Below are 23,535 nucleotides of genomic sequence, written 5' to 3' on the forward strand. Positions count from 1 at the left end.
CATATTAGTCATAGAACACGGCAATGAGACCATCATTAATGACACCCAATGGAAGGGGTTGTAGAAAACACAGAAAAATATCATTTGCATAGTTTTGTAAAACACGCCACTGTATAGATAAATCGAAAAACATTTTGCCTTATAAGAACACAATTATTACAAATTTCCACAGAACTTTAGCTCTGTTCCTTTACGTGCAAGAATCTTCAATTTTTACCACTTTTTACTCGAAAAGCGTTCCTTTACTTCGGACACCATACAATTCATATGGGAACAGTTTACAACTTTTACTACTTTTGACGGTTTTACCATTTTCAAAAGTAAAGGAACAGACCATTTTTCAAAGGTTTTTTAACACACAAATACGAACACTCACCCAGTACAAAAAAATACTTACCGGCAAATCTCTAAACGCAATGCCCAAATGAGTGCCATTCTTGGTATAGAAACATGTGTTATTGACGAAATTTACACAGCAACCGATAATATCGCCTGTGGTAAATGTGGGTCCATACGATTGTCCATGACCCGATGACGAAAATGAATTACCATCATCACCATGATAACCATAAGATTGCTTATCCCAACCTAGTGGAGTGAGACGAAAAAATAATAACAAAAATTACAACAATAAAATTTGAAAATAAAAATCAATAATATTACACCTTCCCCATCCTATCAGCACGGTTGGTGATAGTGAGTGAAATAATTTGCAAAACTTACCTGGCAAACGATTCATACGAAACTGTTGAGCTGTCAAACCAATGCCCATGTAACCATTTTTGCCCTTAGAAATAATTTTCACTTCAAAGTAATAGATGCCACAAGCGGGTGGTATTGGATGAGCTGTACGAACAGAAGCTGCATCATTATTCTGTTTACCTGCTCCTCATCAAGAAATTGTTTGGTTTATTGGGTTAAAGATGTCATTTAAATTTCGGTAAGAAGATTGGATGTTGGGACAGCGTCGTCGTCGTGTTGGTATTTGATGGATTTGAAAAGAAAATATAAATAAAATGCAATGAAATAAAATTTATATATCCAAGAAGATTATAAATGCAAATTTGATACAGAGAAGAGATGATGATGGATGTTTTGCAAGAGAGACGACAAATATAAAGGATTTTGGTGTAGAGTTGCCATTTTCGTTTTTAATTTAACCGTGAACTTTAAGGGAGTGCTGAGTGCTGTTTTCAGATGCTTAGCAAATGTCTGAAGTATTGTTTTTCATAACGCCGTAATACTTAAAAAATACGAAGCTATGTATCCCACCGCAGCGGGTTCTCTGTACCGGATTGACCCGGGACCACACAACATCAGCGTTCCGGCCAGCGGCTGCCACCTCAGTGTACATGTGTTTGTATTTGTTTCGTTTTTCTGTGCTGGCAGCAGCATATCCCGGAATGTCTGCTCCGGATTATTTTGGTCCGTGCCGGGGCGGAGGAAAACCCAGGACCAATATATTTGTGCTCGGTTTTTTCGCAAATAACGCCGTAATACTTAACAAATACGAAGCTATGTATCCCACCGCAGCGGGTTGTCTGTACTGGATTGACCCGGGACCACACAACATCAGCGTTCCGGCCAACGGCTGCCACCTCAGTGTACATGTGTTTGTACTTGTTTCGTTTTTCTGTGCTGGGAGCAGCACGTCCCGGAATGTCTGCTCCGGATTCTTTTGGTCCGTGCCGGGACTGAGGAAAACCCAGGACCAATATATTTGTGCTCGGTTTGTCACATCCGCTTCTTCACCCATATACAATCTTCGGTGAGATGCAATAGATGTCAGGAGTGGGTGCATTTAAGGGGTTGCTCTGGACTTGCCCACGCGAGGGACTACGATAGGGACTATGTTGCTGCATGCTGTGCGGACACAGCCCCCAGTGAGTCGTCGTCAGATTACGAAACTCCCCCGCAGTCCCCCCAACAGCTACCGCACATGCAGCATTTAACACCAGCCGTTGTTGTTCCAATCCCAAAAATGTATCCTTTTTGCTCGGTCAATGAGGCCGCCCCTACCAGAATTAGAGGAAAGTGTCACAGCTCGCCAGACATAACCATCATGTCACCTGGTCTGACAAATGACGTTACCTGGCAACCCGTTATTTCCCTTGGATCAGACCATCTCCCCATAATTGTCTCCATCAGCAGACCACCCGATTTCATCACCTCTGAACGCCGCACATTCGTCAATCATGGGAAAGCTGATTGGCCGAGTTTCACCAATCACCGCTTCAGAGAATTGCCCAATCCTTCTGATGTTCGGGTAGCGGAAAGGACGTTCCGAGACATTATCAATGCTGCAGCCGCTCGCCATACACCTGCTGGTCGAATACCCGAAATAAGACCAAATTTCCCAGCAGAGGCGACGGGATAAGCAAATAGCTTCGTCGAACCAACCCCGACGACCCCAGAGTCAGGGAGGTGACACTGGAAGTTAACAGGCTGGTCCGCGAACAAGCGGAACAAGTGGTTAAATCATCTGAACAGCTGCAACATTGGGGCCGGTATAAGTAAATTGTGGGCAACGGTTAAGTCACTCTCGAACCCCGGAAGGAGGGATGACAGGATCTCAGTCACGTTTGACGACGTTACGTTGACTGACCCGAAGAGGTGTGCAAGTTACTTCAATCGACAGTTTGTCGAGCACCCCCGAGAGTGACAGGGCATATGTGGCTGTAGCGATTTTTACCTCGGAACAGTTGACATCCCTGTTGTAAACTGTGGTGGTTCCTCCTCGGCAGGAGGATGCCCTGTCACTCTCGGGGATGCTCGACAAACTGTCGATTGAAGTAACTTGCACACCTCTTCGGGTGTGTTCTTAACCTGTCGCTAGCCACCCTTATTGTTCCCGAAGTCTGGAAAATGGACAGGGTGGTCCCGCTACTGAAGCCAGGCAAGGATGCCAGCAAAGGTGAATCGTACAGGCCGATTTCGCTTTTGTCGTCTGTAGCGAAGACCCTTGAGGCCTTAGTCCTCCCCAGCATTAGAAATAGCTATCAAGTTGCCGATCATCAGCATGGATTCCGTAAGCAGCACAGCACGACAACAGCGCTGCACGCCATCTCCACACATATTTGTCGAGGACTCAACCAGGAGTCTTTGATACTGTCAAGCACTCCACGCTGTTCGAGGACATCGAGCAGACAACCCTCCGGCCAAGTCTGAAACGTTGGATAATCAACTATATGTATGGTCGCCAGTCGTGTGTGGAACAAGAAATCCAAGCCCCGTAGAGTGAAACAGGGAGTTCCCCAAGGAGGGGTGATATCTCCGGAATTGTTTAACCTCTACCTTTCCTGTATTCCGCCCCCTCCAGACGGCATTGAGATAGTAACGTATGCGGATGATTGTACGATCCTGGCGTCAGGTACCTACCCTGATGACATCTGTGAGAGACTGAATTCCTATTTAACCGATCTTACCACATTTTTCCACGCGAGGAATATGCAGATTTCCGCCACTAAATCGACGGCCACTCTGTTCACCACATGGACGGCGCAGTATAGAAGAGAGTTGAATATCAGGGTCGATGGTGAACAAGGTCCTCAAGTCCCTAGCCGGCACCAAGCGATAGGTCGGTCTGTGGTAAGCTATGCGCCGCCAGTTTGGTCCCCGAATTTATGTGACACGCAGTGAGATAAGATTCAAAATTTAATTTAATTTAATTTAATTTTTATTTGACAAACACAGTAACCTAGCCCATAGGGCCATGAGCGGTTCCAAAAACAGCTATACAATAACTACTCTCAGATACTTATATCTAACAATATTTCTTAGCATATCATGAATAGAATTAAACATAAATAAAAGCAAAAGCATATAAATTAAGAAATGAAAATATATAACAAAATAATCATTAATAGAATCAGCTATGCAACAATATATCATTACAAACTAAGACAACATTTATGAACGCTGTATTTGATTACGATTAAAATGAGCACATAATTTATTCTTGTAACATTTTAAGGAGGAATTAAATGTCTTGAGACATGGTGGCAGATTGTTATAAACACGCGAAATTCTAACATAAAACGATTTTTCCAAAAAAGGAGTCAACTGCGGAACAATTATCTGTTTGTTCCTCTCAGAACGAGAAAACGTGAACAGACTCAACACACATAAAGGGGTCTTCAACTTAAAAACCTTATAGAAGAATAACATAGACCGCAAACTCAAAAAATTTTCAAACGTGCAGCCAAGAAACTCTTTCACATAAGGAGAAATATGATCACGACGTTTAACACAGAAAACATATCTCATAACACTATGAAACAATAGTTGCAGCTTACGCAAAACAAAACCATAACTACCCCCGAAAATCTCAGCACAATACAAAAAGTGAGGCATAATCAATGCATGGACCAATTGAATTCTAATGTCTCTAGACAGAACTAAGTCCAAACAGTACAACTTTCTTAAAACAAAGTTTACCTTGGACACCACAGAATTCACATGCACATCAAACACTAAACCACTATCAAGAAACAAACCAAGACATTTCATCGAGCTTACAACATTTATAGTAGTACTATAGATGGAAACACTAATTGAATCCTCTTGCAAGTTTCCAAAAAACATCACTTTAGTCTTTCGAGTATTAACTGAGAGCCCGTTACAAGACAACCAAGTAACCAACATATTGACATTGAAATCAATTGACGACTGCAGAACATCCAAAAACATATATTCTCCTTTAAACAAAATTTGGACATCATCAGCAAAAGCAAATGACATACAACTCCTACTATTAACACAACCCAACAAATCATTAACATACATTACAAATAACAGAGGTCCAAGAACAGACCCCTGAGGAACACCACTACTCACGGGAAGCATACCAGAAACACTATTCTTACATGAAACATACTGTCGTCTATTGAACAAGTACGAATAAATTAAATTACAGGCTGAGGATGAAAAATTAAACAGACGATGCAACTTCCTAACTAAATTGGCATGATTTAATTTGTCAAAGGCCTTTTCCAAATCCAGTGACAACAATACGCAACAACCACCAGCACTAACAGTATTCCTAATATTGTCAGTCAACCCAACAAGAAGCGATGTTGTGCTGCGATTATTCCTGAATCCATACTGACTCTCATGCAACAGCTCATGTTCATTAATGTAGCCAAGCATTTGATCCTTCATAACATATTCGACCATTTTTGAAAGGATCGGCATTATTGATATGGGTCTATATTCACCATTGTCACCACTTTTGTGAATAGGCACTATTTTGGCTATTTTCCACACCTCGGGAAACACAGACACTGTTAACATGGTATTAACAATATGTAACACAAATTGACCAACAAGAGGAAACACAAGCTTAAGAAACTTAAGCTGGAAACCATCGGAACCTACTGCTTTAGACTTTATTTTATTAAACGCAATTACCAATTCATCATAATCAACACAACGAAACGAAAAACCATCATAAGCGCCAACAGGAACACAAGAAACATCAAAAGCATCCACCGTCTGATTGGAAACAAAATCAGCATTCAACCTCTCTACATCAACAATCACTTCGCTCTCAGAATCACGCAAACCGTTCTTACTCAATATCGACCACATCTCTTTTGTGGTTTTATTCATAAACATCTCCTTATGTGCAACCCCCTTCAACCTCCTTATCACTTTCTTGGCACGATTTCTGCAACGACAAAATATTTTCCAATTATTTATATTCTTATCACGAAGATATTCACTATATGCAGCATCCCTAAGAGAAAGATGATATCGAATATCGGGAGATTTAAACCAGTCCACGTTATTAATTCTACAATACTTTCTTTTAACAGGAACAACACCATGCAGATGCTGAAGGCCACAGTTCAAAACAGTAACCTGAGAATCAACATCTGCCAGAGAATACACATCATCGAAGTTGCACGAAACAAAGGCATTAGAAAGCTCTGCAGGGTCAACAGAACTATAGTCTACATACTCATAAAATTTCCGAGAACGACAACTCGGTACATTAACAGATATAAAAATAAACGAGTGATCCGAAATTCCTGGACACGAAAACTGGTTAGAACACGCTAACAAACCCAAACATGACACAAGAAAACAATCCAACAAAGAAGTAGAGGAGTGCGCAACATCAACATGCGTTGGCTTTGAATTGTGTACAACAGATAAATTCAAACGGCTACAAACTTCTCTCACCAATAAACTCCGGGGCAGGTAAAACAAGTTGTTATTAAAGTCTCCCATAATAACAACATTGGAGTACCTGACCACCAAGTCAGATATATTTTCCTCCATGGCCATAACATCGCCATGTGGTAAATAAACTACACCAATTAGAAATACATTATTGTTCACAATTACTTCACAAAAAACATATTCAACAACGCCATAAGACGTCCCTCTACACACAAGTTTATGCCTCATATCCTGTGCAATATATAAAACAACACCACCTCCCCTGCAATCAGGACGATCACTCCTGTAACAAATATAGTTGGGTATAAGTATGGCCTCATTGGAAACTGTAGGTTTCAACCAAGATTCTGTCACACCAAAAATGTCAAGACTATTCCCCTCTAAAATATTCCTCAGTTCATGAATTTTAAATGTATTCTTACTTAAATTAAAGCTTCTAATATTCATATGACCCACATTGAGATTATTCCTAAAATTACATAGCTGATTCGACAAGAAAGTATTATCACTGACAGTATCACCTAAATTGGTTAAAAAATTCATAATTAAGTGCAAGGCAGAATCGAGATACAGATAATAAAAATGAAAAAAAAAAATATATATATGTATGAAAATTCCCAAAAAAATAATAATAAAACAATAATAAATAATTACGCTACTCAAATAAGTCTGCTTACGACCGGCCAACAAAACTTCCGGAATTTCCATTGGAAACAGTAGCCTCAGCATCCACACCATCAGAAAAATCACCAACACCAGCAGCAACAGTATCTCCCTCACAATTTAAAATATTCATGCATCGAGTTATGTCATATTCATCCTCCCGACCATCAGGAAGCAAAACCAACGCCTTAGGGTTATCTTCACTCCTCAGTTTAAACTTTCGGATCTTATTACTTCTCCACAGCTTACGACATAGATACATTAATTTGGAGGCTGCACGATTATGATGGTCATTCAGGTATACTCTACTTCTAACAGGTGTACCAGTAATATCACCAAGCAAAAATGAATTCCGACGCTTTTGGTACTTTGCCATAAGACTGTCTCTAAGAAGAACAGAATTAAACTTAACAAGCACGGATTTACCCTTTGAAATATAGCAGCAATGATTGATGTCACTAGGGCAAACATCAACTCCACACAACGCTGCAATTTTTATTATTGGGTCTCGTAATGTTTTAATACCATCAGGCAAACCACTGACAATAATATTTGTCCGATTGAGGCGCCTAGTAAGAACATCACTATCAATATCAGACTCTTGCTTTGCTTGCTCAATAAGTTTAATAGCAGCATGACAACGCTGCACAGACTCCTCCATTTGTTGTAACCGATCATTAACCTCCGAACGTATGGTTTTTACAATATCTTTAATTCTGACCATAAAACTCTCAAATTGTTTCTCTAGACATTCTTTATAGGTCTCAAACTCTTTTTGTATTTTATCAATGGCCTGCGCACCAACATCCAAACAGTTCATATTCTCATCATCCACATTGATAGCATCAGGGGGCTCATTGTTATTGTCATTACTATCAGAAACATTTTTAATACAAATTGGACATTTAAACAAAAACATCTTATTCATTCTGTTTTTGTATAGGAAAGTGTGCTGTTCTTTTGTCACATTGACACAGTTAATATGGAAATATAATCCACACATACAACATCCGATACTGTTCTGGTTACTTTTGACCGTACAGCTACATGTTGGGCATGTATATGTTTTTGTTGCTCTTGTTCCAGATGGCATGATTAATAGAACAAGATAAAAAACTAATACCAAATACGCAAACAGTCAGCAAAGACTAAGGCAGTAGATACTATCAACAACAAAAATGCAATGCTAAAGACTCTTTAGTAAAGAGAATCCCAGCAACGGTCTCCAATCACTCCAAACAAAATCCAGCTGTTTGTAAACAAATGCACACCAACACAGAAAGCAACTGCTCCACCAATTAATTTCCCAGCAACAATTAGTATTCGTACAGCTTTTGTACAAACAGCACAGCGCGGCAAATTACTATTTTTTTTCTTCTTCTTCTCTCTGCAAACAATGCAGTTTTATGTACTTCAATAAATACGGACTTTTAAGGATCTCCTCCAACAGCAATTGACGACTCCAAAACAAACTTTATTTTACATAAACAAATAAAGTGTTAGCACTGCATTTAATAATTATTTATTAAATTTTATATATTTTTCCGGGAGCAAGAAAATTTATTGACACATCTCGACAGGGTTGCCAACCAAAAAAGCCAGAACGCCGCCGTGAGAACAGCAACAGGGTGCCTCCTCAAATCTACAATGGACCATCTACATGAGGAGGCAAAGATTCTTCCAGTACGACCGTGAGAGCCATCGCAATCACCATCTGCTGGCCACCGATACACCCAGGCATACCAAGAAGGATATTCATGGTCTAGAGAGGGAGGTCCAACAATATTGGAGAGAACCCCTAGATCAACAGACACATCAAGCGGGTTTAAATAGTATTCACACGGATGCAGTTCCTAAGGCCATAAGCAAATATAGTGTGAATAAAGTACTGTAGGTACATCCCCCATCTATCGCAGCTGAGGAGCACCAACTGCCACGACAAACTAGAGTAGTTTTGGCTTAACTACGCTAGGGATATTGCAGTCGCCTAAATTCTTATTGGGCGTAAATCGACCACGCCGTGCAAGACATCTGCCTAGAATGCGGCATGGGCCCGCACGACACACAACACCTTTTTAACTGCCCCGCCAAACCTACCCATCTAACTCCAGTGGATCTGTGGCTACATCCCATCGAAGCAGCCACTTTTCTGGAACTGGAGATAGACCCAGAGCCAGATTGAACAGAGGAACGAATAAATAAACATAGCAAAAACACTGTTACAACAACAAAATAATCGATTATGCGATTTTCCCTCCAGTCAAAACTCGACTTCGATTTTTAGACTTTTGACTACAAATAGTCGACTACTCGATTATTCGAAAGTCGACTTACCTATTCCTACTGTAGAATAAGATCAATGTCCTGCAAATAGGAAAGACTTGAGGAAGTTGTTGACTCTCTCAGAATCAATCGAACACTTATTACCTTTGTTCCTTTACCTTTTTAATGGTAAAAGTGGTAAAAGAGAAAAGTGTCAAAATTGCTCTCTCATAAACATTTTTACCAGAAAAGTAAAGGAACGGATAAATGGTAGATCTGGTAGCAATCTCAAAAAGAAATATAAAAAATTAATTTTCTTCTTTTATTTTAAAGGTTTTTAATTTTGTTTTGTCAGCGTTCGACTTCTTCTGTTTTTCGTCCATTTTTTTTTCTTCATTGTGAAATAATCGTCAAACAAATGTCGAAAAATCAGTTCTACCATTTTTTACCTGCAGAAATTTGTGGTAGAAGAGAAAGGTATTTTTGCTCTCTCTTCTCTCTCACTCTCTTAAAAATTGTTTTACCACTTTTTGGGGTTAAGGAATGCTTTGCAGGTTAAAAATGGTAACATATGGTAAAAATGGTAACCTATGGTAAGTAAAGGAACACAGCTATTATGTCGCTATCCAATGCCAACGACGCACTGTGGTTCCGCCCATGGACAAAAATCGAAAATTTTATGGCGACAAATTTGATTACGGTTGAAAGAAATATTCTAGCTTATATGGGATCTATATTGAACATTTTTTTGCAAGGAGGTATGTTGTTCCCTCAGAACTCAAAATGCAAAATTACAGCCAAATCGGTTGGAAAATTTGGCTAAAATCGTCAAAATACCGAATATCGGGAGGTACGTTTATATGGGAACTATACCTAAACGTGGACATATACAGAACATTTTTTGCCCGGAGGTATGGTGTTCCTTCCGAAGTCAAAATACAAAATTACAGCCAACTCGGTTAGAAAATTTGGCTAAAATCGTAAAAATACCGAATATCGGGAGGTACGTTCATATGGGACCTATATCTAAACTTGGACTTTTAATGAACATTTGTTGCAAGGAGGTATGTTGTTCCCTCAAAACAAAAAATGCAAAATTACAAGCAAATCGATTGGAAAATTTGGCTAAAATCGTCAAAATACCGAATATAGGGAGGTACGTTTGTATGGGAGCTATACCTAAACGTGGACCTACATTAATTAAAATTGTTTTTCTCTCTTTTGGGTTCGTTATAAAACTATGTTTAAAATTTCTAGGCGGTAGCTCGATTATAACTATTTTTGGCACTCTTTTCCAAACAAGTGGGACCACTGTGCGACGCGGAGACTGCGAATAATGGGTGAACACGATTCAATATCTGACAACCTTCTGCTAAACCGAACTAACAAGTCTGCTTCTTCTTGCTGAAGGTCTATAATAAAATGACAAACTCTGTCTCTCTTCTCAACACCTATTCTTCAACGCCTCTGTAAAATCTCTGGTATACACGTTTTTCCTCCTTTCGACAACACCTATTTTGCTCTATAACATAGTTTTTTAATGGACCTAGTGAAGTAGCTTACTTGACACCTGCGCGCCCTTAAACCTAACCAATAGGGAAGGTACTCTTGGCGCCTTCAAGTTTTAATATAAATTGTAATTAACCGACGACTGGTAATTTAAAGCGTCCTTAATACTAAACCTATCCACAGAGAATCCTAATATCTCTTCCAAGGCCTATAGAGGGTCGGCCATTCAGAGTTCTGTTAACAACTTTTGACAACAAACATAATAGATTTTATATTATTGTGATTTGAGTTTCTTGTATTTTAAATCCAACTGTATAAACTGCGATCTCTTCATTTTTGAGTACGGGAACACAAACAAAATATTATGGTATTCAAATACCAATATGATAAAATTATCAAGAACATTGGTAACCCTAGTTGTGCTCAATCATCGCCAGTTTGACATTTAAGGCAAACAATAATCAGCTGTTCTCACTCTTTGTTGTTTACTAACACAAACAAAAACAACAGCAACAATAAACAAGCAACAGAAACACGCGAATGACAAGAGCAAAACGCAAGAAACGAAAAAAGTAAAATAACAACAACAAACGAATGAACCGAATAAACAGGGTAAATGCTGAAGACTGGGAATAAATGATACAACAAGAGAGAAGGAACAACAAATAAATATTGGGGCTAAATGATAATTCAAAGAAGCTTGTAATATTTTTATTTAGTTCATTTCTTGCTACAAATTGATTAGCAAAGTGCAAAAGAATAAGTTCAAGTGTCTTCTACTAAGAAAGGAAATTACAATAAGCGGCGATAATAAATAAAAAGAAGGCATTGAATGGCATTACAACAAATGCGTAATGACTATTTCAATGTTATGCCATTTTTTGCAGCTTTTGTTTTTTCATTGTTAATAATTTTCCCCTAGCACTGGTCATTGGAAAACTGCAACTGGTTTCAATTACAAAATGCAACGAGCTGGCAGTAAGCACCCCAACGTCGTTGTTGTGTTGCAATATGGGGCTTTTGAACAAATGAGCATGGCTTATATACAAATAGATTGCTTTTGGGTGTACAAGCACACATACATGTTTGGATAAATATTAAATTTTGTAATATTTTGTAAATGGTTTATAGATACAGTATGTATGTATTCATTTATCCACTGATATGATTACATTATTTCATGTGTGTCTGTTGGGGTACCACCTTTGATATAAAGGTGCCGAATTTGCTTTTGTTGTTGCGATCGCCACCATTTGACCATAGCTATGTTGACCACCAAGGTTTTTTTTTCGAACATGGGTAATGGGGTTACGATAAATACTACATTTTCTTCTTTGGTTTGTTTTACGTTTGACAACATATTCCTGTTTTGTGGTGATGTTTCTGTATTTTGGATGAGTAGAGCCGTTTCAGGTTATTGTATTTTTTTCTATGTTCATGATACATACACGCATCGCTTATTTTTGAAGTTTCATTGCTCTGTTTTCTGTTCAAGTTCATTGCACCTTTGCTTTTGTTATTGCTACTTTTTTTTCGGTCAACACCATAACATGTCATGGGCTTTGTCGTCTATTTCTCAAGTGAAGAGCCTCAAAATGGGGCATGAGAATGGAGGTAAATGGAATACATACTTACAAGGATATAAATATAGGACGGACATGGGATATATGTATGGATTTTTAAAAATCCATAAATACTAACATTTTTATTTGACTGCTTATGGTAATCCGCACCAAACTATTTGTAGAATGAAGCTGATATAAATTAGCATAGGCTTGCTTAGGGTAGTTTACACTATCTATCAACGTCATATCTACCCACGCAAGCAATGTGGACACATACAGGGCAATCATGAATAAAAATTCCGTGCGTAGTTTGTTCCCTTACCCAAACTTCACAATTTTTACTTTTCAAATTTATATCCAGAAAGGGAATATTTTTGTCGATTTGGCGAAAATATTCCATAATTAAGTGAATCGAGAAGTTGTCAATGAAAATTTAAATTTCCAAAATTATTTCCGTGCGGAAAATTCCGAAGCAAATATTCATAATTGCCCTGGTAATACTTTAGCGACTGTATAACGACGGAAAATTTCAGCACATATGACATTGATAGATAGTGTAAACTACCTATTAGTTTTATAGTCCAGCCCGGGACATGAACTATTTGATGTAAAAACATATAATGTAGTACCTATTCAAAACAATTGTAAGCTATGGATTCCCAAATCCTATCGGGTGTGTTCGCAGGTTACCGATACTGAAAATTCCAGTTGTTGTTGTAGCAACAATTTTCTGAGTTTGGTTCCACTGTGTCCAGTTCAACCAGGACTGGCAGCTTCCATAAAGAATCAGGAGCAGTTAAACATATGCATGGTATTGTGCGTTCCCAATCCATATGCAAGGCATGTGTTGAGTATCGTGCTATCAATTCGGGCTAAAACCACTCGTGTTTGATTTATCAGCTGTCGTTCTTTTGCTGTAATGCACTCGGTGGTTTCCTTGTACGGGGAGTTGGTAGACACGTTGTTCTAGAATTTCGCTTTTTTACCTCTGGACCTCTCTCTATCCTAGATCCATAGACGATCATGAAGATCTCTGGAGGGAAGCCTGTCAACAAGAATGTGACAGGGATGCTCACGGCGATAATACCCAACATCTTATTGGGCCGAGGCACCAGTGAAATTGTCATCTCTTCACGAAGATTGTCCACTGGTGTGTTGAGACGGCGCCCCGTTGGAGGACTCAGAGCGGCATTCTGACCGATTTGAATATTATTCCATTGTGTAGCTTTCACAGTCCGGTCTTTCGCCTTAAATGAAATCAACAAGGTTTCTTTGCCAGCTTGAGGACCTTGTCCCTATTTCTGAATATTATTGTAGTAACGAATAGCAGTGTCTTGCGCGGACGACTTAAACATGCTTTAGAACGTTACAGTCAATATCTTTGGGGGTAGGGGGGTCGAAATCAGAACACCATCGAACAATATGTTCAGGCAGAGCCTCAGTTCAGCCGTTCAGGAGATTAAGATCTCTCCTGACTTGTATGAGTGGAGAAGCCTTTACTCAAGATTGTGGCAGGGATGTTCACGGCAAAAACACTTAAATTTTCCTCTCACCATGATGATGGTACATTAGCATCATGAGGAGTCACCCTGTTGCAGTTATTAGGACGCTTACATTTGCATAACAAACTGGTGCAGCATAACATACCACAGAGTGGCCTAGATCACGGTTGCAGTTACCAAGGCCTTAAGCAATTATAGTTGAATAAAGTCCTCGAAATACATCCCCAACTATTGCATCTGAGGAGCGTCAGCTGCCACGACAAACTAGAGTAGTTTTGGCTCAACTACGCTCGGGATATTCCAGTCGCCTAAATTCGTGCAAGACATACAAACATAATAACAAACCATGTTACAACAACACTGGCCTATTGCTTTGTCTACAAGGTTTCTTTGTCAGCCTCCGAGTGCTGTCGGCCAGCGACCTGAAGACTTCTGATCTTGTCGCAAAAAGCTGTGGCTTGCTCGGACGACTTAATAAGATATTGAACGTTACACTAAATATTGGTCGGAATCAGGACACTATCATCGAATATGCTCAGGGGGTGTCTCATTTCAGTCGTACAGGTGGTGAACAGTGGGGTCGTAGATTGAGCGACGGATATTTTCATGTTCCTGAAAGAACTTCATACACTGCCAGGTGGTATGTAGATATTTAACCTATCAGATATATTATCCTCCATATCTAAGCCGTCTGAAGGGTGTGAAATTTCAGAAAAGCCTTGGGGAACACACTTGGTAGCAAGCACGGCTGAGGGGAAGTCTTCTCTATGTCCTCGGACACATCGGCGTGCTTGACGGTATCGAAGGCCTTCAAAAGGTCAAGGGCTACCACGACTGTTTGGTCGCATGGCCTGTTCTGGTTCAGTCCTCGACTGACACGTTTGGATATGGCGTGTTGTAGTCCTATGCCTTATCCGGAAACCATGGTGATGTTGGGCAACTGGGGACCTGTTTCTCATCATGCTGAGGAATAATGGCTCATGGATATGATCTGGGCTGAGGTGGTTCTTATACGGCGTAGCACACTCCTCTTCGCCCTATCACTCTCGGGTGCTCTATAAATTCTGTTGAAGAGACTGCGTGGGTTCGAAGAGTACACTAGAGCCCCTAAATATAAGCCCACTCTGTTCACCACACGGACGGCACAGGTGAGAAAAGAGTTGAATGTCGTGGTCGATTGTAGCATATCTCCGACCACCAAAATTCTAGGGATCACATTCGACACAACGTTCACGTCTTCCGCGCATGCCGCAGCTATCTGAGACAAACTGAGAAGTAGAAATATGGTCCTCAAGTCCTATCCGGCAACAGTTGGGGTGGAGATAAAGAAACCAGACCTCTGAAAGTGGAGTGGTAAGTTTTTCTGGTCGGGTTGGGGCAAATTTATTTGGGTGTAGGGTAGGGATTGACCCCCCCCCCCCCCCCCCCCCACCCCATGTTGCTCAAATTCGAGGAGAGCTTCTCTCGCGAGTGGAATTCGAGCGAATATTCGGAGCTCTGAAAGAAACCACATATAACGCGATAGGTCGGTCTGTGGTAAGCTATGCGGCGCCAGTTTGCTCCGAGAGTTTATGTGATACGCAATGGGGAACAATTCAAACTTGCCAGAATCAACAGGGTCCCTCCCACCTCAAGGGTTCAGTGAACCATTTACATGTGGAGGCAAAGATTCTTCCATTACAGCAACACAATGAGTTGCTTTCGTTGCAGTAATTGCTTGGGTGTTGAGAGCCATCCCAATCACGCGACGATACAAGAGAGAACCCCTAGACCAACAAGCACATCAATCAGTTTTGAATAACATCACACGGGCGTAGGAGCTCAGCTGCCGCGACAAAAAAGAAGTTTTGGCTCAACTACGCTCGGGATATTGCAGTCGCCTAAATTCTTATATGGCAATTATCGATAGGACCGTGCAAAAGATCTGTCCAGCATTGCGGCGTGTGCCCGCACAACACGCGGCACCTTTTCAACTGCCCTGCCAAACCTACTCATCCAACTCCAAGAATACCATAGGTAGGAGCTGGGGTCTTAAACCACATGTAATACACTGGCTGTATAGGACTGTGGTTTGTCCTATCCTGACCTATGGTTGTCTTGTTTGGTGGCACGCACTCAGCAATAAATCAAACCTTTCTAAGCTAAGTAGTGTGCAACGCGTCAATTCTTATTACTGGAGCTATTAAAAGCGCACCCCAGGCGGCGCTGAATGCTGTTTTAAATATCCAACCTCTGGACATTTTGGTACAGCATCAGGCCTCCAGGTGTGTCTTGAGGCTTAGGGAATTTCACATGTGGCGTTGCTCATTGCTTGGTCATGCAAACGTTCTACAGCGGTTGAGTAGTCAGCTAGTGCTTGGAAACAGAGGGGGTGAGACCGATTACATTTTACCAACTCTTGACTTCACTATACCTGACGTTTTAATACCTGATAGGGATGAATGGGTTCAGTGCAGATCAATTCCTGATAGCCTATCTATCTTCACTGATGGGCACTGGTGCTGGTGTGTACTCTGATGAACTGAACATTAGGTACTCGTTTAAACTTAATGACAACTGTAGTGTTTTCCAGGCAGAGGTCTTTGCAATATTGAAGGCATCGCTAAAATCAGCAGGGTCTTTCACTATAAAGTCTAGGATCGTTCGAGATTGTAGGTCTATCTTGAAAACCTGTGGTATGTCAGTAAGATTTTGTTGGGTACCTCCTGGTCACTGTGGTGTTGAGGGAAATGAGATTGTGGATGAACTGGCGAGGCGGGGATCACAATCAACCAACATGCAAGTGGAGGTTGGTGTGAAACCTCCGCTTTGTCACTCCATAGACAAACTCACCAGGTTCTACATTGAGAAAACTAAAAGAATTTGGCTAGATTCTCCTGGATATCGGGTTGCAAAGTCAATCTGGCCGGTAATCTCGGCGCGTAGAACTGTTTCCCTTCTCTCGTTGTGCAATTCGGAGATCAGAGTTGTTGTTGGGATCATTACTGGTCACTGCAACATTAGATCTACGACTTGCACATGGGATAACAGCAGCAATGACTACTGTAGGCTGTGTGAGGACGTGGAGGAGACGGAGACAATTGAACATCTTCTCTGCCTGTGTCCCAGACTGAGGGCCAAAAGACACAGGCTTTTTGGCGTTCACACGGCGGAATCCCTGTCTCACTTCTCCTCTTCCGACCCCACAGCCTTGCTAACATACTGCAGAGGCTACGGGGCGGGTTAACTTAAGTTTATTTAGTTAATCTACCTTCTAAATATCATCTGTTTCCTCTCCTTCACTCTCTTATTTTCTTTCTACTTCTCCCCTGTCTCTTCACTTTCCATCTACTTTCTCCTATCCAAAACTAATCTCCATCTACTTAGCTTATTTTCATTCCATCACCAGTATCTATCATCACCACAACCGGATCTGCAACTACTTACTTCACCTACAACCATCAACTACATATCAATTTTCAACACTACTCAACACCCAGGATGATCACAATGGACCACAAGGTCTCCGAGTGGAGTGGATGCCACTTACAGCAGCTGCGCATCCTATAACCTAACGTAACCCAGTGGATCTGTGGTTACATCCCATCGAAGCAGCCAGATTCCAGATAATAAACACTGTTGCAATAACAACCATCAGATGGATAGGAAGCTGCCTGCCAGGTAACATTATGTTTAAGCTTCTGTTGCTATATTATCAACCGTTCCCAGACAACTTCGAGATAGCTGCGACAGGACTTCAGGGGCTAACCTAAAGACACCCAAAAGTCGTTTAACGGATCCTCAAAAGATATCGATATCGAATTCCCGTAATATATGGTGAGTGGGCACTCCTCAGTTTACATAAAAATGTTCCCACAACATCCCCAAAGGGACAAGTCAGATTGCCATCATATCAATTAGTAAAACGCCGATTCCTATTGGCTCAATGATATGGGATCTACTCTTTATTGCCGAGTCCGAACTGCGTGTCTAACGACACTACTTCTAGAGAAGTCTTTCATGGCTGAAATACTCAGGAAATGCAAGTCAACACTACGTTGAGGGGATGTGCACCGCCGAAAATGTATATGTTCTCAAGTATTGGACCGCAGACCTTCTGGCGGAAGAGCAGGCGGACGTTACCACTGCACCACGTTGGCTCCCAGTAAAGTAACGACCTCAATTCAAAAAGGGAACGTTTACTATCTGGTAACTTAAACGGGTACATGTCCACATACCTCGTTAAACCTATGCAACTGCCAGTCAAACTTACTCAACTTTAGAAATAGCACTTTTCCTTGGACTCGGGAGTGAACAGGAGTCAAAGAAACGAACACAAAATTCTATCATTTACAGCTAAGGTCTTTGGACCAGCATTCATCCAATGTAATGGCAGACATTGACATATACTTGTCCACGCCACACCAGAATCATTAGTCGACGCCACCGACAACGATGTTGCTGTTGTAGCGGCATAGGTAGCATAGGTTTGATATTGCTTTGGCTTCCAGGTCTATCCGGTAAAAAGAAGCCGCTGTTGTGGGTTTGAGCGGTACGGATTCTTCATACATTCCATCATCATCAACATTATCATTGGCACGATCACCACCATCAATGGACGCGGCATTACCATCATTAACATACTCATCATCCGTTGACCTCATGAACGGTAACATTGGCAAATTGCCCAGAAGATTGCTACTACTGCTGACTGCTGTTATTGCTACTACTTGGCTTTACCAACGCCAAAGCTGATGACGAATTTGGCTGATCGTTATCTGTTTCAGCATTCATATTGTTTCGTTTGCTATATTTTTATTTCTCTTTTTTTAATTTACTAGTCTAAGATCAGCCAATATATTGTACATGGAAGTCCTGTGTCGTTAAAATTGTTTTCAATACAGATTTGGGGGCTTAAGAACGTAACATACTTGTCTCCCTATTTGACCGACTTTCTTCTTTTAAGTTTGCCCAATCAACAACCGGAACACCCCTTTCAAACAACACACATAGCCACATTCTTCATCTACAAACAAATAACCCAATGTACACACCATCACATCACAACAACATCTTCATCTCTACAATACACATAATGCAATAGTCTGGAAGGTCACAATGGACCTCAAGGTCTCCGAGTGGAGTGGCTGCCAGCACGGCAGTTACGCATTCTAAACCTAACCTAACCTTCTCTTTGAACAAAAACACAATGATCTTCAAGTGAGATCGCCGTCTCTTCAAAAGATAAGGTTTTCAAAATCTCTGCAAAAGTTCTTAGAATTAGTTTTAAGTTTCAATCTACATCTAGTCGCTCTCTTGCACAACTCCTCTTTGATTCCATTTCGCTAGAAAGTTAGAAAATCAAATTCAAAATCTCACTCACCTTTAAAATGGACACGCAAATTGTTCTGCGATAAACCAATTGATAGACACTTATCATGTGGACTCCAGCAACGTGGCAATGGTGTTTCGTTTTCGTTGACATTTGGATAAAGCATTTTTAGGCGATCAACAACCGGCTCAGTGCTGCCACCGCCATTGGTTGCACCACCATTATCTGTTGAGCCATTGCGTTCGGCATTGTTACTGCTGCTGCTAGTTTGGGCAAACATTGTTGAATTGTTGTTGGTACCGTTTGAATTTTTTATTGAACCAAATTCGTAGGGATAACCCGTAGCCGAACCACTCGAAGAAGAATGTGGCTGATTTTGATGATGATGGTGGTGGTATGAGCGGGGATTGTGATGATAGCGATGATCGTAGGACGGCGGTAAATGTTTAGACTCTTCAGTTTGTTGTTGTTGTTGTGGCTGTTGATAAAGCAACAAAGGCAGTGTTGTTGGTGGTTGTTGTCCTGAAGTACCAGCCGATCCTGAAGGAGAAATATCTAATGATTCTTGTTGGTGGGTGGTGGGTGATTGATGACGACTATGCTGCTGCTGCTGTTGGTTAGATGTTGTAGCATTCCCTGCATTTGCTGCTAACGACTCATTTTGAGCATTCAAGTCAATATCGAAATCATTGTTGTCGTTATCATCCAAATGAATATCGTTGTCAAATTCAACGGCTGCTGCCGGTGCTGGTGGTGGTGGCTGATTGTTTTGATCACCTTCTTCTAGACGATTTGGTGGTGATCCTTGATGGGCAGCATTAGTTCCTAATGGTTGTACAACCACAGCCGATGCATCTAGGGTATCAGCAATATCGTTACGTTGCGGCTGCGGTGAGCGATCCCGCGTTGATGTCGATGGCGAAAATGTTTCTAGATTAGATGGTGGCTGTTGTAGTGCTTGTAGCGGCGGCGGTGGGGGTGAAGCTTGATGCGACTGTTCTTGTTGCTGCTGTGAAGGAAAAGAAACAAAAGAAGAAGATGCCATAAATAAGGGATTTGAAATATGCTGTGCTTGAAAAGGATAATGTGCCGGGTTAAAGTGACAAAGGGAGTGATGAGATGAAAACGAAACCGAAGATGATGATGACGGTGAGTCAGATGATGGTGATGATGGTGGCATCATGAATGTTAAAGCTGTCGGTGTTTGTTGTGTATTATCATTATTATTATTAGTATCAAGCTGGCAAATAGCTGCTAAAGAATTGTTTTGCGTTCTTGATTGAGAAGGTGAGGGAAAAGTAGTAGTAGTAATTCCACTAGCATTTCTTGGTGTACCAAATTGTGTTAAATGATTTAAATTTTGTTCTTGTTGCATCACTGGCCGATCACTGCGGAATGAGGGGGGAGTAGGAGAAGTAAAGTAAAATTGTAAGGGATTGTTGGTGGTAGAAGTGTAAGAATTTAAAGTAAAATTATTAGATTGGGGTGACAAAAAAGAAGCGCCATTAGCGGCCAATGGGAAATTTCGATTTGCTTCGTCTAAAACTACTGATGATGGAGATGACATTGAAGGAAAAACAACAGCTAAGGGCTCTGGACGTACCATAGGCTCCTCCCCCAATGCAATGCCACCACCAGAATTGGCATTAGCATTTGGAGCCATTGGCATGTTGTTGTCTACGGCCACACCAGACTCAAGTGTCGATGCCACCGATGACGACGACGATTGTTGAGGCGGCTGCTGCAGTGGCATGGGTTCTTCATGCATTCCATCATCATCGACATTATCATTGATACGATCACCAACACCGATGGCCGCGGCATTACCATCATCGTCATTAACATCATCATCGTCCGTCGACCTCATGAAGGGTAACATTGGCAAATTGCCTAGAAGATTGCTACTACTGCTGTTATTGCTACTACTTGGCGTTACCGATGCCGAAGCTGATGACGAATTTGGTTGATCGTTATCATTTTCAGCATCCATATTGTTTCGTATTGCTATATTTTTTGTTCTCTTTATTTATATTCTTTGATTTTCTGATTGCTGATCGTCGTATTCACAAAAAAACGACGACGAGGAGTTCGATTTTTGTTTTGCTTAATGTTTGTTGATCCCTTTACGTCCGTCGTACCTTTTCGCGCGCTCACTCAGTTGTTTTCTTTTTAAGAAATATACACGTTGTTGTTGTTATCGCTCACATAGAATGTTAGTGGAGGACTCAAAAGCTCTCGATATAGAAATGTAGCGAGCCTGTAATAAGGCAAAATAATAAAAACAATAATATCATTACGACTTTAATTTAGGAATAATGTTTACAAAGAATACAAAATTGTCTTAATATGAGCAGAGTAAACACACTAAACCAAGTGTGGAAAATTGCATGCATTTGATGTAAAGTTTGAAGAGGAAGTGGTTTTGAATGTCCAATTAGAAAGGAATTTGGTAAATGGTAATCCGAGTCTCTAGGAAATAATACGATGTACAACGCTTGGACTAAATCGGTTTCTCCCTTCGAGGGTTATCTTACATACTACTTAGTTTAGTTCGTGCTGGCAGGCTTTTTGGAGCTTTTGGGCCATTATCTGAGAAAGTATTGACTTGCCTCCGAAATCCTAATTTGTACCCAAATTTTGTGTGGAGTATACCGATTTGGTCCATATTAAAACTTGATCTATGCTGGAAGTAATATTACCATATTCAAAGTTATGACCAATTCGGTCACCACCTTCGAGAGTTATCACACAATTTTCACGAACATTTTTGAACTTTTGTGGTGAAGGTACCGGAAGGAGTGGACCGATATGGCATATATTCGAAATTAAAGTAAGTTTGGACAAAATATTACGATACCCAAATTTGAACCAAATCGGTTGGTCCACTCTAGTCCAGCCAAACAGACTAACGGATATGGCCAAATCTACTCAAATTGTTTGTAACGGATTTCTTCCAAATTATTTAGATGAGGTACAATTTTGGTCGTATAAAAAAAACAAGAACAAGAACAACACAAGGTTTTTGGAACGGTCATTATGAAAGGATGTATGGAGGATAAAATTAAGCGTTGTAAAGACTAATAACCCTAAGGGTCCACATATTGCACAATGACCGAAGACGCTACTACAATACAATATTGTGATACTTAGTCTAATAAACGACATTCCCATTCAACAAGCCACCAGACTTCATAACCTCTTAATGCTGTAGAATGAACTTCGTCATACGAATCCTGATGACCCAAGAGCTTTCTCATGAAATCAACAAGCTTGTAGATGAGTGACCGGCCTTCGGCGGCGGATTTAAGACTTTTGCCTATGGACAGGAGCCAATTTAGGGCACGAAAACAACATTTTTAATCCAATTTAATTCAAATTAATTAATTAAAAACATTTTTTTAATTTAATTTTTTTTCTTACTTTAACAAGGGAATTTTCGGAACTTAAGAGGCCCATATCTCGAAGAAAAAATTGTTCCCATTCCCGAGATATGCACCTGTCCATTGGAGAAAGTCTTAAATCCCCGGCCAAAGGTCGGCTATTTAGAAAAAAAAAAATAAATAATTTAAAAGAAAATTTTGTTCCCGTTCTTGAGAATGTCATTGGTATTTGCGGAACATTGAATGCCCATATTTCCTGAAGAATGGAGTTGTGCAAGACAAAATGTATATCATTATACTCAGGGCCACAAGGGCTATATGTGGTATATATATCATCAAGATCCGGGACCGGGCCCTAAACTCGTCTTGTTCATTTTCTCTCTCTTTTCAGGATGAAAAACTAGGACCGCTGGGCACCGAGTGTAGTAGCGTCCACAGCAACAGCAAAGGCTTCTCCTACAAGCTAACCTAAATATCCGCCACTAAATCTACGGCCACTGTGTTCACCTCATGGATGGCAGAGGTGAGCACCGAGTTGAATGTCATGGTCGATGGCAACAGAATTTCGGAATTTCGACAACCAACTACCTCAAGATTCTAAGGGTCACATTCGACAGCATGTTCATGACTTTCCTAACGTCCCTAGTCGGTAGCATTTGGTGTGCAGATAAATATAACGTGAGCTATGTGGCTCCACTGTGGTCCGCGAATATAAGTGCAACGTGACTGAAACATATTCAAACCTGGCAGAATGCCGCACAGAGGGGAAACATAGGCCTAAAGTTGCTCAAAACTCAAAATATGAAAATAGTTTTTTTTATGAAAAAATTTTGATAAACGGCAACCAGACTCTTTTCTACATTTGCTATAACCATCCTCGACTTTGTAAGATTAACCAATCCAATGCAACAGTCGATTGAATTCAGCCATACTGAAAACAAAAAGTAAATTTTCGAAAACTAAGAAATTAGGTGAACATTAAAATGACATTATTTTCGCGAAAATTTATATTTTTCAAGATTTATTGTTTTTGTACAGTCTCCGAACAAGATTAGCATTTAATTTTTTCAGATTGATTTTACATCTTTGCTCTTTAATAATGGTGATACATATCCTCTTTATGAACATTTTTTATGATAATTTTTAAGATTACTACA

At 40.5% G+C, this 23,535-nt stretch overlaps 1 protein-coding gene across 20 annotated transcripts in view; it reads right to left on the reverse strand.

The window, feature by feature from the left end:
* Positions 1-23,535, reverse strand: part of RanBPM (Ran-binding protein M) — a 55,949-nt gene that overhangs the window by 25,540 nt on the left and 6,874 nt on the right. For 11 of the 20 annotated variants that reach the window (XR_012413390.1, XR_012413387.1, XR_012413388.1 and 8 more), the window contains exons 2-5: positions 20,602-21,255; positions 19,050-20,007; positions 724-882; positions 398-588 (exon numbers count right to left, since the gene is read on the reverse strand). Coding sequence is in view for 16 of the 20 variants with exons in the window: in XM_073991879.1 (XP_073847980.1) it covers positions 398-588; positions 724-882; positions 19,050-20,007; positions 20,602-20,988 (1,695 nt within the window). In the remaining 4 variants the exon portion in view is untranslated. The remainder of the gene's footprint in view (positions 1-397; positions 589-723; positions 883-19,049; positions 20,008-20,601; positions 21,256-23,535) is intronic. The other 9 variants (XR_012413389.1, XM_073991875.1, XM_073991883.1 and 6 more) reach the window with 1 other exon arrangement.

This window comes from Musca autumnalis, unplaced genomic scaffold, assembly GCF_047663935.1.
Source record: "Musca autumnalis isolate F117 unplaced genomic scaffold, ASM4766393v1 scaffold_5, whole genome shotgun sequence".
NCBI lineage: Eukaryota > Metazoa > Arthropoda > Insecta > Diptera > Muscidae > Musca > Musca autumnalis.